General features: G+C 48.8%; 1 protein-coding gene across 1 annotated transcript in view; it reads left to right on the forward strand.

Moving 5' to 3' along the window:
- Positions 1 to 18,754, forward strand: part of LOC140720667 (NACHT, LRR and PYD domains-containing protein 3-like) — a 43,897-nt gene extending 25,143 nt beyond the window's left edge. Inside the window, exons 6-11 of the mRNA XM_073035520.1 lie at positions 654 to 2,409; positions 9,668 to 9,754; positions 14,744 to 14,914; positions 15,070 to 15,240; positions 15,396 to 15,563; positions 15,727 to 18,754. Of these exons, the coding sequence (XP_072891621.1) occupies positions 654 to 2,409; positions 9,668 to 9,754; positions 14,744 to 14,914; positions 15,070 to 15,240; positions 15,396 to 15,563; positions 15,727 to 15,814 (2,441 nt within the window). The 3' untranslated portion in view covers positions 15,815 to 18,754. The remainder of the gene's footprint in view (positions 1 to 653; positions 2,410 to 9,667; positions 9,755 to 14,743; positions 14,915 to 15,069; positions 15,241 to 15,395; positions 15,564 to 15,726) is intronic.
- Positions 18,755 to 19,150: the final 396 nt, after the last annotated feature.

Below are 19,150 nucleotides of genomic sequence, written 5' to 3' on the forward strand. Positions count from 1 at the left end.
CTGCCCTCCTGACTTTAGAGTTCCCTATTACCGCTGCCATCCTCTTCAGCTTCCTGCTCTTCCGCACATCATCGGGGAATTGCCTGAGTTCATGTACCGGCTCCTCGGAGAATAAGAGACTGTAGACCAGTGCGGGGTGTGTTACATCACGACTGGCTCAGCCAGGAAAAGGAAACAGAAATTTTGTTCCTTTTCTGTGGCTCAGTACTGACAGCTTAATCCTAAAGGAGTGTCAAGAACATGGGGTCCATTGTGAGAGAAGTAACAGTTATTAGAGCAAGTAAATGCCCCCCCCCCACTGTTACCCTCTGCAGGGTTGCACAGTTCAGCAGAAGCTGAGCAGTGAAAGCAGTGAAACCACCCGCTCCACACAACACTCTCCTCTCCAGAATCACGTTTGCACTTGGTGCTCGCTGGAACACCGGGGCATCTGCAAACTACCAACAGAGGGGAATGTGGAGACTTTAACAACGAATCTGAATCAGATCAGAACTGTTTCTGGGAAATTGTTCATTTTCAGACACTCTAATCTCTGATCACCCGATTTCACACAAACAGTGTTTTTAACGAGTAGTTTTTTTATTAAAGAAAATATTCGTGAGCTCCATGTTCATCAGATCAGGCATTGACAACCTATTTCTGTCCGTCATAAGATGTTCGAAGGAAACACATGGAGACTCTGCGGACACAGACTGAAACACTGAGAGTGAACACGATCCTGATGAGGGAGAAGGTGAAGGTTTTCCAGCTGGTTGATCGATACGCTGAGCTCACGATCATTTCTACTGTTCGAGATCGGACACTGGTGGAACATGAGCTGCTGGCAAGAGGCAGAGACCACGAGGAGTGGAGAGAAAAAAATCTCCGTGGTAAGCTGGAAAAAATCCGGACTGATCAGTTATTCAAGAAGAGCTTTCTTCAAAAATTGGAAAGATATTTCTTTGGAAACAAATCCGGGATGTCCGCAGCAGTGGCCGGAGTCCCGGGGATCGGGAAAACAACAATGGTACAAAAGATTGTTTACGACTGGGCCACGGGGAAGATATACCAACAATTCCAGTTTATCTTCAGTTTCAAATTCCGGGATTTAAACACCATTAACTGCAGAATAAACCTGAAAGAACTGATTCTGCATCATTACCCCTACTTTGGGAATATCCTGGGAGAGATCTGGAAACAGACAGAGGGACTGCTGTTCGTATTCGATGGTTTGGATGAATTCAAGCACAAAATCGATTTTGCTGACAGTCGGAGAGACACAGAACCCAAGCACCAGTGCCCAGATCCCGAGTGGTGGTGTGAGGTTTCTGACATTGTGTACAGTTTAATCCAGGGCAAGCTGCTCCCAGGGTGTTCAGTGCTGGTGACCACCCGTCCCACTGCGTTACATTTATTGGAAAAGGCAGACATCAGTGTCTGGGCTGAAATCCTGGGATTTGTTGGTGAGGAACGGAAGGAATATTTCATCAGGTATTTTGAAGATCAGACAGTGGCGGAAGCTGTTTTCAAACACGTGAAGGAGCACGAGATCCTGTACACCATGAGCTACAACCCCTCCTACTGCTGGATCCTCGCTCTGGCACTGGGACCCTTCTTCACACAAAGAGTCAGGGACCCGCAGCGAGTTCCCAAGACCATCACCCAACTGTACTCCTACTATATTTACAACATCCTGAAAAACCATGGCCGTGAGATTGAGAGCCCCCGTGATGTGTTACTCAGGGTTGGTCAGATGGCCTTCAGAGGAGTGTTCGAGAGGAAGATTGCGTTTACAGATGGAGATTTGATCAACTACAATCTGCAGACTTCCCAGTTCCTGTCCGGGTTCCTGATGGAACTTTTGGAGAGAGAGAATTCAGCCCGGTGTGTGGTGTACACATTCCCACACCTCACCATCCAAGAGTTTGTAGCTGCAGTCGCACAATTCCTGAATCCACATCCCGGGGATATCCTGAAATTTCTCACTGAAGTCCACAGCATGACAGATGGGCGATTTGAGGTATTTCTCCGTTTCGTTGCTGGTCTCTCCAACCCAATGACAGCTCGGGGCCTGGAGGAGTTTCTGGGTCCATTTCTTCATGAAACAACCTGCCGGGTGATTGACTGGGTGAAGGAGGAGGTTAAACGCCGGAGTGGAAACACAAGGAGTGAAGCTGGTAAAAGGAGACTCCTGAACACATTGCACTACCTGTTTGAGTCTCAGAATCGTGGACTGGCTCAGGCCGCACTGGGATCAGTGGTAACACTTTCATTCAGTTACATAACACTGACCCCGATTGACTGCGCGGTCCTGTCTCATGTCATCGGACTCTGTGATACAATAAAACACCTCAACCTGGAGAAATGCCACATTCAGTGTGAAGGAATCCAGCGGCTGGGACCCGGGCTGCACAAGTGCCAGGAGCTGAGGTAACTTGATTTATCTCTCACTCAGAACTGTGAAACTGTTCCATTGTGTTGTTTCAATGTAAAGGGATTTCGGTAAATTTGTAGTAAATCAGATTGTGAAGAATTGTGACAAATGCACAGGGGATCGATCAGTAATTCCCCAAGGACGGGAGGGTTCTGTGGTTCTTTGTGAAGGGATGTTGGAGACTTCATCAGATCAGTGAACAATGGCCATTGGTTTAATGGTAGTAAATCACAGGAATGGCCGTGTTTCTCACTGCCTGTGACACGTCCATTGACAATGTTCCTTCTCACTGTTACTGACACCCAGACCGACACTGAATGCAGCAGTTGGGTCAGAGATTCACACCCCCTTCCCAGTGAGGGACAGGAGACCGTCAGCAGACTGTCCCAGTGAGAAGGAAAGAAATACCATTGTGAGATTGTCCTCCCCTGCCCTTCCCCATGTGTGACTTTGCTCACTTCCAGATACGCAAAGAGTGAGGGCAAATCTCCTCTGGGGCTCTGTTCAGACCCAACACACATGTACAAAAAATTTCTGCATCCTCTCGTCTTGTAGGATTATCATTTACCCTTGGAATCCTCCCGTGGGACCCCTCATCCCAATCCCCCTTCCATTCTTTGGAATCTCGCCCCCATCCCCATTCCTCCTGTGGGCCCTCTATTACTCTTTCCTCATCCGCCTGTGGGATGTCTTTTCCACACACCCCCCTTCCTGTGAGAGCTCTCCTCCCCATCCCTCTTCCTCCTGTGGGATCTCTCCTCCCCATCCCTCTTCCTCCTGTGGGATCTCTCTTCCCCATCTCCCTTTCACCTATGAGATCGCTCTTCCACATCCCCCTTCCTTCTATGGATTTCTCTTCCTCATCCCTTCCTGCTGTTGAAACTCACTTCCCCATACCCTTTCCTCCTGTGGGATCTCTCTCCCCCATGGACTTCTTCCTGTCGGATCTCTCTTTGGCATGCCCCATTGTCCTGTGGAATTTCTCTTTCCCATCCCCCTTCCTCCTGTGAGATTTCTCTTCCCAATCCCACATCCTCCTGTGGGAACTCTCTTTCACATCCCTCCTCCTCCTGGCCGATCTCTCAACCCGTTCCCCCTTCATCCTGTTTAATCTCTCTCTATATCCCCCTCCTCCTGTGGGATCTCTCTTCCCCATCCCTCTTCCTCCTGTGGGATTTCTCTTCCCCATCCCCCTTCCTCCTTTGGGATCTCTCTTCCCCATCCCCATCCCACCTTCGCCTGTGGGAACTCTCCTCCCCATAGAATCATAAAATCATAGAACACTACAGCACAGAAAACAAGCCATTCGTTCCTTCTGGTCTGTACCAAAACCTTATTCCGCTTGTCCCATTGACCTGCACCCAGTCCATAACCCTCCAGACCTCTCCCATCCATGTATCTATCCAATTTATTCTTAAAGCTTAAGAGTGAGTCCACATTTTCCACATCAGATGGCAGCTCATTCCACACTCTCACCACCCTCTGAGTGAAGAAGTTCCTCCTAATGCTCCCCCTGAACCTTTCCCCTTTCACGCTGAAGCCATGTCTTCTCATATTTATCTCTCCTAATCTATGTGGAAAGAGCCTATTCAAATTTACTCTGTCTATACCCTCATAATTTTGTAAACCTCTATCAAATCTCCCCTCATTCTTCTATGCTCCAAGGAATAAAGTCCTAACCTGTTCAATCTTTCCTTGTAACTCAACTCCTGAAGACCAAGCAACATCCTAGTAAATCTTCTCTGCAGTTTTTCAAACTTACTGATATCCTTCCTATAGTTAGGTGATCAGAACTGCACACAATACTCCAACTTTGGCCTCACCAATGTCTTATACAACCTCACCATAATATTCCAACTCCTATACTCAGTACTTTGATTTATGAATGCCAGGATGCCAAAAGCCTTCTTTACAACACTGTCTACCTGTGACGCCACTTTCAGGGACTTACGTATCTAAAACCCAGATCCCTCTGTTCCTCCACACTCTTCAGTGCCCTACCGTTTATTGTGTTTGTCGTACCTTGATTTGTCCTTCCAAAATGGAACACCTCACACTTGTCTGCATTAAATTCCATCTGCCATTTTCTGGCCCATTTTTCCAGTTGGTCCAGATCCCTCTGCAAACTTTGAAAGCCTTCCTCGCTGTCCACAACGCCTCTATCTTAGTGTCATCCACAAACCTGCTGATCCAATTTATCACATTATCATCTAGATCATTGATATAGACAACAAACAACAATGGTCCCAGCACAGATCCCTGAGACACACCACTAGTCACAGGCCTCCGTCTGAGAAGCAATCATCCACTACCACTCTCTGTCTTCTCCCACCCAGCCAATTCAAATCCAGTTTACAACATCTCCATGGATACCTAGTGTCTAGACCCTTAGAACTAACCTCTTATGTGGGACCTTGTCAAAGGCCTTACAAAAGTCAATGTAGACAACATCCATAGCCTTTCCTTCATATGCATTCTTGGTAACCTCCTCGAAAAACACTACAAGATTCATTAAACATGATCTACCACATACAAAGCCATGTTGACTATCTTTAATCAGCCCTTGGCTGTCCAAATCCTTGTATATCCGATCTCTCAGAACACCTTCCAATAATTTACCTACTACTGACAGGCTCACTGGCCTGTAATTACCTGGTGTACTTTTGGAGCCTTTTTCAAACAACGGAACAACATCAGCTACCCTCCAATCCTCCGGCACTGCACCCGTGGCTGAGGACATTTTAAATATTTCTGCCAGGGCCCCTGCAATTTCTACACTAGTCTCTCTCGAGGTCAGAGAAAATATCATGTCAGGCCCAGAGATTTATCTACCTTTATAAGGCAGCAAGGAGCTCCTCCTCATTAATCTCTATATGTTCCATAACAGTACTGTTTGTTTGCCTTAATTCCATATCCGCTATGCCAGTTTCCTGAGTAAACAATGACGCAAAAAACTGTTTAAGAATTCCCCCATCTCGTGAGGCTCCGCACATAGACGACCACTCTGATCTTCTAGGGGACCAATTTTGTTCTTTACTATCCTTTTACTCTCAATATACTTGTAGAAACCCTTTGGGTTTACCTTCACATTATCTGCCAAAGCAACCTCATGTCTTCTTTTTGCCTTCCTGATTTCCTTCCTTAGTATTCCCTTACATTTTCTATACTCTTCAAGTACCTCATTTGTCCCTTGTTGCCTATACCTGCTAAACACCTACTTAACCAGATCACCAATATCCCTTGTAAACCAAGGTTCCCTATGCCTGTTCACTTTGCCTTTAATCCTGGCAGGAACATGCAAACTCTGCACTCTCAAAATTTCACCCTTGAAGGCGTTCCACTTACTAAACACATCCTTGCCAGAAAACAACTTAACCCAATCCACTCTTCCCATATCCTCTCTCTTTTCCACAAAATTGGTCCTTCTCCAATTCAGAACCTTAACTGGTGGAGAGTGCTATCCTTATCCATAATTATCTTGAAATTAATGACATTATGGTCACTGGACCCAAAATGTTTGCTTACACATACTTCTGTCACCTGACCTGTCTGGTTCCCTAATAGGGTATCAGGTACTGCACCCTCTCTCGTTGGTACCTCAATATATTGATTCAGAAAACTTTCCTGAACACGTTTGACAAACTCCACGCCATCTAACCCTTTCTCAGAGTGGGCGTCCCCGTCAATATGTGGAAAGTTAAAATCCCCTACGATTACAACTTTCTGTTTCTTACATTGGTCTGCCATCTCTCTACAGATTTGCTCCTCCAATTCTCTCTGCCTATTGGGCGGTCTATAATACAACCCTATTCGTGTGGTCACACCTTTCCCGTTCCTCAGCTCCACCCATATGGCCTCTATAGACGAGCCCTCTGGGCAGTCCCGTCCACGCACAGCTGTGATATTCTCCCTGACTAGTAATGCCACTTCTCCCCCTTTCATCCCTCCGCCCTATCACCTCTGAAACAACGGAAACCCAGAACATGAAGCTGCCAGTCCTGTCCCTCTTGCAAACCAAGTCTTACTAATAGCAATAATGTCGATATCATTATCGTGCCAATCCATGCCCTAAACTCATCTGCCTTACCTACAATACTCCTTGCATCAAAATAGATGTACCTGAGAACATTTCTATCACGTACAAACCTTTGATATCTGTCTATACAAGCAGTCCTCACATGACCCTTATCTTCCTCCAGCTCACTATCTGCTCTAACACTCTGGTTCCCCTGCCCCTGCAATCTAGTTTAAAACCCCCGGAGCAGAACTTGCTAACCTACCGGCAAGGATGTTAGTCCCCTCCAGTTCAGGTGCAAACTGTCCAATTCGAACTGGTCATACTTCCCCTGGAAGAAAGCCCAATTGTCCAGAAACATGAACCCCACCCTCATGCACCATCCCCTCAGCCACGTATTTAGCTGCATTATCTTCCTATTTCTAGCCTCACTAGCACGTGGCACGGGTAGCAATCCACCTGTGAGATCTCACTTTCCCATCCCTCTTTCATCCTATGGGCTCTCTGTTCCCACTCCACCTTCCTTCCAACTGTTGGATCTCTCCTCAGCATCCACATTCCTCCTGTGGGATCTCTCATCCCCATCCCCCTTCCTTCTGTGGGATCTCTCATCCCCATCCCCCTTCCTTCTGTGGGATCCCTCTTCACCATCCCCCTTCCTTCTGTGGGATCTCCCTTCCCCATTCCATCCTGCTGTGGGATCTCTCATCCCCATCCCCCTTCCTGCCGTGGGATCTCTCTTCTCCATACACCTTCCTCCTGTGGGATCTCTCTCCCCCATCGACTTCTTCCTGTCAGATCTCTCTTTGGCATGCCCCATTGTCCTGTGGAATTTCACTTCCCCAACCCCCTTCCTCCTGTGAGATTTCTCTTCCCAATCCCACATCCTCCTGTCGGAACTCTCTTCCACATCCCTCCTCCTCCTGGCCAATCTCTCAACCCCTTCCCGCTTCATCCTGTTTAATCTCTCTCTATATCCCCTTCCTCCTGTGGGATCTCTCTACCCCATCCCCCTTCCTCCTGTGGGATCTCTCTTCCCCATCCCCCTTCCTCTTGTGGGATCTCTCTTCCACATGCATCATCCTGCTTGTGGGATCTCTCTTCAAAAACTCCCATGACGCCTGTGGGATCTCCCTTCCCCATCCCTCTTCCTGCTGTGAGATCTCTCTACCCATCTCCCTTCCTCCTGTGGGCTCTCTGTTCCCTATACACCTTCCTCCTGTGGGATCTCTCATCACCAGCTCCCTTCCTCCTGATGAATCTCTCTTCCCCATCCCCATTCCTACAGTGGAATCTCTCTTCTCCACCCCTCATGCTCCTGTGGGATATCTCTTCCGCATCCCCTTTCACCCTCTGGGGCCTCTGTTCCCTTCCCACTTCCATCTGTTGGATCTGTCTTCCCCAACTCCCTTCCTCCTGTGGGATTTAAACTCCCCACCCCTTTCTTCCTGTGGGATCTCTCTTCAATATCCCATTTCCTACAGTGGGATCTCTCTTCCCCATCCACCTGACCACCATGGGGGCTCTGTTTCCATCCCTCCATTTCTTACGGGATATTGCTTCGCCATTTCCCTTCCTCCTATACATCTCTCTTCCCCATTCCCCATCCTCTTGTGGGATCTCTCTTCACCATCCCCCTTCGTTCTGTGGGATCTCTCTTCCCAATCCCCTACATCGGATGGTATCTCTCTTCCCCGTCCCCCTTCCTCCCGTGGCATTTATTTTCCCCATCACTCTTCCTCCTATGGGATCTCTCCTACTCATCCCCCAACCTCCTGTATGATCTCGCTTCCCCACCCACTTCCTCCTGTCTCATCTCTCGTCCCCATGCCTGATCATCCTATAGGATCTGTATTCCCCATTCCCATTCCTTCTGTGGGATCTATTGTCACCACCCCCCCTTCCTTCCGAGGGATTGCTCTTCCCCATCCCACTTCCTCCTGTGGGTTATCATAATGCCCCCTCTTCCTGTGGGATCTGTCTTGTCCCTCCACATGTATCTCTCTTCCCCATCCCACATCCTCCTGTCAGATCTCTCTTCCCCATTCTCCTTCCAACTGTGGGATATCTCCTCCCCACCATCTTTCTTCCTAGGGATATATCTTCCCCAATCCCCTTACTTCTGTGGGATCTCTATTGCCCATCTCCTTCCACCTGTGCACTCTCTGCTCCCCATCAACATCCTGCTGTGGGATCTTCTTTCCTCATCCCCCTTCCTCCTGTGGGATCTCTCTTCCCCGTCCCCCTTCCTCCTATGGGATCTCTCTTCCCCATCCCCCTTCCTCCTGTGGTTTCCCTAATCCCCATCTCCCTTCATCCTGTGGGATCTCTCTTTCACACACATTCCTCCTCCTGCGGGACATCTCTTCCATATCACTCCTCCTGGCCGATCTCTCAACCCCTTCCCCCTTCATCCTGTTTAATCCCTCTCTCTTCTCTCCCCTTCCTCCAATGGGACCTCCCTTCCCCACCCCCTTCTTCCTGTGGGATCTCTCTTCCCCGCCCCCCTTCCTCTTGCGGGATCTCACTTCCCCATCCCCTTTCCTCCTGTGGGATCTCTATTCCCCATCCACCTTTCTTCTGTGGGGCTTCTGTTGTCATACCCCACCCTTCTTGTGGATGTCCCTTCCACATCTTCCTTCCTCTTCAGGGATCTATCACTTCCCCTTCCCCCTTCCACCTGTGGGATCTCTCTATCACATCCCCCTTCCTCCTGTGGTATCTCTCTTCCCCATCCCCCTTCCTACTTTCAGATCTCTCGTCCATCCGAACTCCTGTGGGATCTCTCTTCCCCCTCCCCCTTCCTCCTGTGGGATCTCTCTCCCACATCCCCCTTCATCCTATGGGATCTCTATTCACCATCACCCTTTCTCGTGTGGGGCCTCTGTTCCCATCCCCCACTCTTCTTGTGGGATCTCTCTTCCCCATCCCTTTAGCTCGGGTGGGTCTATTTCACTGTGTCCCATTGACATTTCTGCTTTTCTGTCAGGAACATTTTGTTTAGCCATCGGGGAATGGGACAGAATATGTGGAGTTTACAGAGTCACACCGACAGACGAAATTACCGACATTTGGTGAATACGCTGGTGCTGGGCAGGGAGGGACGTTGATAGTGATGGGAACTCTGATCAGTGATTTACTGAAGGGTTTAATGTTTCCTGAAATATCCAAGTGAGAGAAATTCCCCCAGACCCACGGTTTGAATCACTTTGTTCATCAATCTGTCTGTTTGTGTTTAGACTTGGGAAGAATGACCTGGGAGATTCAGGAGTGAAACTGGTGTCTGCGGCTCTGAGGAACCCGGAGTGTAAAATACAGAAACTGTGGTAAGAACCAGACTGAGGGAGATTGTGTTTACAGTCACTGGGTGTCTGACACTGAACATTAATGTGATCAGTAGAAACAAAGAAACATAGAAAACCTACAGCACAATACAGGCCCTTCGGCCCACAACGCTGTGCCGAACATGTTTCTACTTTAGAATTACCTCGGTTTTACCCATAGCCCTCCATGTTTCTAAGCTCCATGTAGCCTTCCTGGAGTTTAAAGATCCGATCGTTTCCGCCTCCACCACCGCTGCCAGCAGCCCATTCCACGCACTCACCACTCTCTGTGTAAAAAAACTTACCCCTGACCTCTCCTCTGTACCTACTTCCAATCACCTTAAAACTATGCCCTCTCGTGCTAACCATTTCAGCCCTGGGGAAAAGCCTCTGACTATCTGCATGATCAATGCCTCTCATTATCATGTACATCTCTACCAAATCACCTCTCATCCTCCGTCTCTCCAAGAGAAAAGGCCGAGTTCACTCAACCTATTCTCATAAGGCATGCACCACAATCCAGGCAACATCCTTGTAAATCTCCTCTGCACCGTTTCTATGGTTTCCATGTCCTTACTATAGTGAGACGACCAGAATTGAGCACAGTATTCCAAGTAGGGTCTGACCAGGGTCCTGTATAGCTGCAACATATAACCACATAACAATTACAGCACGGAAACAGGCCATCTCGGCCCTTCTAGTCTGTGCCGAACGCTTACTCTCACCTAGTCCAACTGACCGGCACTAAGCCCATAATCCTCCTTTCCTTTCCTGTCCATATACCTATCCAATTTTACTTTAAATGACAATACCGAACCTGCCTCTACCACTTCTACTGTTAGCTCGCTCCACACAGCTACCACTCTCTGAGTAAAGAAATTCCCCCCCGTGTTACCCTTAAACTTTTGCCCCCTAACTCTGAAATCATGTCCTTTTGTTTGAATCTCCCCTACTCTCAATGGAAAAAGTCTATCCACGTCAACTCGATCTATCCCCCCTCATAATCTCTCAACTGTTAAACATTACCTCTCGATTCTTAAACTCAATCCCACGACTGATGAAGGCCAATACACTGTACGCCCTTTTAACTACAGAGTCAACCTGCATAGCATCTTTGAGTGTCCTATGTACTCGGACCCCAAGATCCCTCTGATCCTCCACACTGCTAAGAGTCTTCCCATTAATACTATATTCTGCCATCATATTTGACCTAGCAAAGTAAACCACTTCACACTTATTTGGGTTGAACTCCATCTGCCACTTCTCAGCCCAGTTTTGCATCCTATCAATGTCCCATTGTAAACTCTGACAGCCCTCCACACTATCCACAACACCCCCAAGCTTTGTGTCATCATCATATTTACTAACCCTACCCTCCACTTCCTCATCCAGGTCATTTATAAAAATGACAAAGACTTGGGGTCCCAGAACAGATCCCTGAGGCACTCCACTGGTCACCGGCCTCCATGCAGAATATGACCCGTCTACAACCACTCTTTGCCTTCTTTGGGCAAGCCAGTTCTGGATCCACAAAGCAATGTCCCCTTGGATCCCATGCCTCCTTACTTTCTCAATAAGTCTTGCATGGTGCACCTTATCAAATGCCTTGCTGAAATCAATATACACTGCATCTTTTTCCTTCCTTCATCAATGTGTTTAGTCACATCCTCAACAAAATCATTCAGACTCGTAAGGCACAAGCTGCCTTTGACAAAGCCATGCTGACTATTCCTAATCATATTTTGCCTCTCCAGATGGTCATAAATCCTACCTCTCAGGATCTTCTCCATCAACTTACCAACCACTGAAGTAAGACCCACTGGTCTATAATTTCCTGGGCTAACCCTACTCCCTTTCTTGAATAAGTGAACGAGATTCGCAACCCTCCAATCCTCCGGAACCTCTCATGTCCTCATTGATGATGCAAAGATCATCGCCAGAGGCTCAGCAATCTCTTCCCTCGCTTCCAACAGTCGCCTGGTGTACACCTTTTCCGGTCGCAGTGACTTATCCAACTTGATGCTTTCCAAAAGCTGCACCACATATTTCTTAATATCTACATTCTCAAGCTTTTCAGTCCACTGCAAGTCATCCCTACAATTGCCAAGATGCTTTTCCGTCATGAATACTGAAGCAAATGGTTCATTAAATTTCTCCGCTATTTCCTCCGGTTCAATACGCTCTTTTCCATTGTCACACTTGATTCGTCCTATTCTGTCACGTCTTATCCTCTTGCTCTTCACATACTTGCAGAATGCTTTAGGGTTTTCCTTAATCCTGTCCGCCAAGGCCTTCTCATGGCCCCTTCTAGCTCTCCTGATTTCATTCTTAAGCTCCTTCCGGCTTGCCTTATAATCTTCCAGATTCATATCACTACCTCGTTTTTGAACCTTTTGTAAGCTCTTCTTTTCTTCTTGACTAGATTTACAACAGCCTTTGTACATCACAGATCTTGTCCCCTACCATCCTTTCCATGTCTCATTGGAACGCACCTTCTCAGAACCCCATGTAAATATCCCTTGAACATTTTCTACATTGCTTCGGTACTATTCTCTGACAACATCTGTTTCCAATTCATGCTTACAAGTTCCAACCTGATAGCCCCATAGTTCCCCTTTCTCCAATTAAAGGTTTCCCTAACTTAACTGACCCATACCTCTCTAAAGGTGTGGTAAAAGAGACAAAATTGTGATCACTATCTCCAAAATGCTCTCCCACTGAGAGACCTGACACCTGGCCAGGTTCATTTCCCAATAGCAGATCAAGTACAACCTCTCCTCTTGTAGGCTTATCTACATATTGTGTCAGAAAACCTTCCTGAACACACCTAACAAACTCCACTCCATCTAATCCCCTCACTCTAGGGAGATACCAATCAATATTTGGGAAATTAAAATCTCACACCTCAACAACCCTGTTATTAAAACTCCTTTCCAGAATCTGTCTCCATATCTGCTCCTCGATGTCCCTGTTACTGTTGGGTGGTCTATATAAAAACACCCAATAGTGTTATTGACCCCTTCCTGTTCCTAACTTCCACCCACAGAGACGCCGTATACAACCCCTCCACGACGTCCTCCTTTTCTGTAGCCATGACACTATCTCTGATCAACAATGCCACGTCCCCACCTCTTTTGCCTCCCTCCCTGTCCTTTCTGAAACAATTAAATCCTGGCACTCGAAGTAACCATTCCTGCCCCTGCACCATCCTAGTCTCTGTAATGGCCACCACATCATATCTCCGAGAGCTGATCCACGCTCTAAGCTCATCCATTTTATTCATCATACTCCTTGCATTAAAATAGACACATCTAAAACCATCGGACTGAGTGCTTCCCTTCTCTATCACCTGCGTATCCTCCCTTTCACACTGTCTCCAAATTCTCTCTATTTGTGAGCCAACCTCCCTCTCCTCCATCACATCAATTTGGTTCCCTTCCCCCAGCAATTCTTGTTTAAACTCTCCCCAGTAGCCTTAGCAAACCTTCCTGCCAGGATATTGGTCCTCCAGGGATTCAAGTGCAACCCATCCTTTTTGTACAGGTCACTCCTGCCCCAAAAGAGGTCCTAATGATCCAGAAATCTGAATCCCTGCCTCCTGCTCCAATCCCTCAGTCAATGCGTTTATCCTCCACCTCATCCTAATCTCATTCTCACTGTCACGTGGCACAGGCAGTAATTCCGAGATCACTACCTCTGAGGTCCTGCTTCTCAACTTCCTTCCTAACTCCCTGTAGTCTACTTTCAGGACCTCTTCTCTTTTCCTACCTATGTCACTGGTACCAATATGTACCACGACCTCTGGCTGTTCTCTCTCTCACCGCAGGATATCTTGGACGTGATCAGAAACATCCCAGACCCTGGCACCTATGAGGCAAACTACCATCCGAGTTTCCTTCCTGCCACCACAGAATCGTCTGTCTGACCCCCTGACTATAGTCCCCTATCTCTGCTGCCTTCCTCTTCCTTTCCCTGCCCTCCTGAGCCACAGGGCCAGACTCTGTGCCAGAGGCACTGACACTGATGCTCCCCAACCCATAGGCCACCCCTCTCCGGCAGTACTCGAACAGGAGTATTTATTGTCAAGGGGTACAGCCACAGGGGTACTCTCTAGTACCTGCTTCTTGCCCTTCCCTCTCCTGACTGTGACCCACTTCTTCAGTCTCCCGTGGCCCCGGTGTGACCACCTGCCTGTAACTCCTCTCTATCACCTCCTCACTCTGCCTGACCAGACGAAGGTCATCGAGCTGCATCTCCAGTTCCCTAACTCGGTCCCTCAGGAGCTGCAGCTCGACACACCGGGTGCAGATGTTGCCGTCCAGGAGACTGGGAGTCTCCAGGATCTCCCACATCTGACACCGAGCACAGAAAACCAGCCTCACACACATACTCTCTGTCTGTATTGTAAACAGATAACCTACCTCGCCTCGACCCTTTATCGCCGAAGCCCCGTTGAGCCAAAGCCTTCCTACTCTGTCTCCTGCTCCTCTGACGCTCACTCTGTAAATCTGTCTTCCTTTTAAACTCTTCTCGCGGTTCTCACTGGCCGACGTGCGCAGTCGTGCTGAAGAAAAAAAATCAGTAATTGTGTTACTGATAAACACTGGGGATTTGTACCGTCTCCTGTCTCTCTGTGTCCTTCACCCTCACTCTCTCTCATCTCCCGGCTGAACAATGTCGATCTCACAGATTCTGGTGCCGAGGATCTCAGCTCCGCTCTCAGTACAAACCCATCACTGATGGAGCTGGACCTGAGTTATAATAAACTGGGAGATTCAGGAGTGAAACTGGTGTCTGCGGCTCTGAGGAACCCGGAGTGTAAAATACAGAAACTGCGGTAAGTACCAGACTGTGGGAGATTGTGTTTACAGTCACTGGGTGTCTGACACTGAACATTAATGTGATCAGTAATGGTGTTACTGATAAACACTGGGGATCTGTACCATTTCCTGTCTCTCTGTGTCCTTCACCCACACTCTCTCTCATCTCCAGGCTGGGGTATGTCGGTCTCACAGATTCTGGTTCCGAGGATCTCGCCTCCGCTCTCAGTACAAACCCATCACTGACGGAGCTGAACCTGAGTGGTAATAAACTGGGAGATTCAGGAGTGAAACTGGTGTCTGCGGCTCTGAGGAACCCGGAGTGTAAAATACAGAAACTGCGGTAAGTACCAGAATGTGGGAGATTGTGTTTACAGTCACTGGGTGTCTGACACTGAACATTAATGTGATCAGTAATGGTGTTACTGATAAACACTGGGGATTTGTACCGTCTCCTGTCTCTCTGTGTCCTTCACCCTCACTCTCTCTCATCTCCAGGCTTGACAAGGTCGGTCTCACAGATTCTGGTGCCGAGGATCTCACCTCCGCTCTCAGTACAAACCCATCACTGACGGATCTGGACCTGAGTGGTAATAAACTGGGAGATTCAGGAGTGAAACTGGTGTCTGCGGCTCTGAGGAACCCGGAGTGTAAAATACAGAAACTGATGCAAGTACCAGACTGTGGGAGATTGTGTTTACAGTCACTGGGTGTCTGACACTGAACATTAATGTGATCAGTAATGGTGTTACTGATAAACACTGGGGATTTGTACCGTCTCCTGTCTCTCTGTGTCCTTCACCCTCACTCTCTCTCATCTCCAGGCTGTGGAATGTCGGTCTCACAGATTCTGGTGCCGAGGATCTCGTCTCCGCTCTCAGTACAAACCCATCACTGACGGGGCTGAACCTGAGATCAAACTCATTCACAGACCGATCTGTCCCCGCTCTCCGCCGCCTCATACTGACCCTCCCGAGTCTGAAGTGGATCTGGTGAGTGTTTGTGTTAATGTTCAATGTGATAAAATATCAGCGGATCCGCGGGTTTTCTGGTGATATTTGTCTGTGAGTGTTGTTGAAACATTAACCCCAGTCCCTGTTACTGACACTGTTGTGTAATCTGTTTATTTCATCTTTATTCTCCCATCTGTTTCAGGCTGTACGGGAATCGGTTCAGTCGGACCGGGATGAAGGAACTGAGACCTCTGCGGGGAGTCAGACCCGGACTGAGAGTGATCGTGTGAACATCTGAATGTGTGAACATCCCCGCCCGCGGGATGGGGACATTTGGCCGACTCCCCGCCCTCCCCTTTAACTCCCGCCCTTACCTTTAACGGCCGCGCGCCAGGGCTGATTCCCAACGGTTTTAACGGAACCAACTCGGGCCTCGCGCTGTGTGCGTCGCTCGCAGCGGTCCCGCAGTGACGTGTTTCCGCCTGCTGTCCGGCGGGGCAGCTTCCGCCGGATGTGCGTGTTCGAGACTCCCCACGTGACACCCCGGGGAATTACCCGGACAGGTAGAGCCCGGGGGTCCGGGGCTCAGTCTGGGACACCGGTGTCCCGGGGTGGGGGGGGATTATCCCGGGAGAGAATCCTTTTGCTCCCTTTGCTGAGGACGGTGCATTCGGCAGCCTGGCCGATATAATGATGTTAAATTGACAAAGAGAGAGAGAGAGAGAGAGAGGCAGGGGAGGAGAGAGAGGGGTGGAGGGAGAGTGGGAAGAAGAGAGAGAGAGAAGCCTGAAGGGGAGAGAGAGAAGGGCGAAGGAGAGAAAGAGAGGCTGGGACGGGGGGGAGGGATACGGAGACAGGGAACTGCAAACTCACCGTGGATTTGTTTGGAGACTTGTGAACAGCCTTGATAAACATCCCGGCCACAGTGGACTGAAGTGTGATTTTATAATCATCGGTTCCCCGATGCAGAGTGACGGTGAGAAACGGGACTGATTATTCAACCGGTCACTCGTTGTCGCCGGTCAGTTAATTGTGTGTGACTGTGAGTGAGTCGGGAGCAGCTTATTTATTCCCGCACGTCAGCAGCTCACACATTGTTTAATTTACATTTGTAAATTTACTCACGCCCAGGACCTGACACAGAGTGAATTTCCCTCCACACCGTCCCATCACACACTTGCAATGCCAAGCACACAGTGAAGCTCCGTCTGCACCATTCCATCACTCAATTAATCCCACCCTGCAAAATCTCATTTCAGGGAAGCAGGCACCATCAATATGCGGGAGACTCCCGGAACTCCCGGGAGAGGTGGGTTGTCCGACGCTTCACTGGAAATGGCCGCTGGGGAGGGAGTGACGGCTTTGGTAGAAGTGAGCACAAGAGAGGGAGGGATGCGCTGATTTAAAATGGGCGAATCCTTGGTTAATGTGTCCGCCAGGGATGGAGTGAGACACTGACTTACAATGGCCACTGTCGCACACAGAATCTATGGTGAAGGAACATGCGGTGCCCATGGATACAATCCCGGGATCGAGTGTGTTATTGATTGTAATAACAGTATTTTAATGTGTGCTTTATATCGTCTTGGGTATTGTATATATGTTTTAATTCTAATAATGTTGTCATTTATTAAACTAATGTATATATCTCAGATATTCGCACACACACATATACATGTGGGTTTTGGGGAGGAGGGGTGAGGGGTTTGGGAGGAAGAGGAGTGATGGGACGAGGAGTGGACTGATGAGACGGTGAGCGTGGCGAAGTCACTGACTCAACGGGAAGACACAGAGTGAATCTCCCTCCATACCGTCCCATCACACACTCCCGGGGTCAGACACAGAGTGAATCTCCCTCCACACCGTCCCATCACACACTCCCGGGGTCAGACACAGAGTGAATCTCCCTCCACACCGTCCCATCACACACTCCCGGGGTCAGACGCAGTGTGAATCTCCCTCCACACCATCCCATCACACACTCCCGGGGTCAGACACAGAGTGAATCTCCCTCTGTACCGTCCCATCACACACTCCCGGGGTCAGACACAGAGTGAATCTCCCTCCACACCGTCCCATCACACACTCCCTGGGTCAGACACAGTGAATCTTCCTCCACACCGTCCCATCACACACTCCCTGGGTCAGACACAGAGAATCTCCCTCCACACCGTCCCATCACACACTCCCGGGGTCAGACACAGAGTGAATCTCCCTCCGTACCGTCCCATCACACACTCCCGGGGTCAGACACAGAGTGAATTTCCCTCCACACTGTCCCATCACACACTCCCCGGGGTCAGACACAGTGAATCTCCCTCCACACCGTCCCATCACACACTCCCGGGGTCAGACACAGAGTGAATTTCCCTCCACACCGTCCCATCACACATTTGCAATGCCAAACACACAGTGAAGCTCCGTCTGCACCATTCCATCACTCAATTAATTCCACCCTGCAAAATCTCATTTCAGGGAAGCAGACACCATCAATTTGTGGGAGACTCCCGGAACTCCCGGGTGAGGTGGGATGTCTGCAATAGAGTAGCTCCTTAGCGGCCAGCCAGCTAGTTTAAATAGCGTTAGCTATGCTAATGAACGAATGACACCCGTTAAACTCACCTCAACAGTGATTTAACCCCCCATGGGCAATAGAAAACACAATGTTGCAGACAGTGCAGCGAGCAACACTGTCATTATTCCTGACCCCTATTAGGCAGGGGAACACTTTAGTGTAGTCTGGGGTGAAGTACGTTTTATATTTTTTTACTCTGCCATGGCAGAGTATTCAATTCTCTCTCTCTCTCGTTCTCAAAAAAAAACCGATTTGCGGGATATTGTATATAATTCGCGGGCGTCAGGGAGCCGCTATCAATATCCGAGAGAGGTGGGATGTCCGACGCTTCACTTGAAATGGCCGCTGGGGAGGGAGTGACGGCTTTGGTAGAAGTGAGCACAAGAGAGGGAGGGACGCGCTGATTTAAAATGGGCGAATCCTTGGTTAATGTGGCCGCCAGGGATGGAGTGAGACACTGACTTACAATGGCCACTGTCACACTCAGAATCGATGGCGAAGGAACATGCGGTGCCCATGGATACAATCCCGGGATCGAGTGTGTTATTGATTGTTATAACAGTATTTTAATTTGTGTTTTATATCGTCTTCCATATTGTATATATGTTCTAATTCTAATAATGTTGTCATTGAATAAACTAATGTATATATCTCAGATATTCGCACATACACATATACATGTGGGTTTTGGGGAGGAGGGGTGAGGGGTTTGGGAGGAAGAGGAGTGACAGGACGAGGAGTGGACTGAGGAGACGGTGAGCGTGGCGAAGTCACTAACTCAATAGGGGACGGAGAGGGGAGGGGCGAAAGTCCCTGTCACAAACTGGTGGCCGACGTGGAGAAGACAACGACGGGGTGAGGAGGAGTGAAACGACTGGAAGGGAGCGGGAGTGATGGGACGGGGAGAGAGGGGAAGTGATGGGACGGGAGGGAGTGGTCTGATTGGACAGGATGTGGGGTGTGGGGGAGTGACGTTTTCAATAGTGGGGGATGAATGGGTGGTGACATTCCCTTCACAAATAAGACGAGCAGCAAAAAAGTGGGGCGTCGG

This window comes from Hemitrygon akajei, unplaced genomic scaffold (assembly GCF_048418815.1).
Source record: "Hemitrygon akajei unplaced genomic scaffold, sHemAka1.3 Scf000045, whole genome shotgun sequence".
NCBI lineage: Eukaryota > Metazoa > Chordata > Chondrichthyes > Myliobatiformes > Dasyatidae > Hemitrygon > Hemitrygon akajei.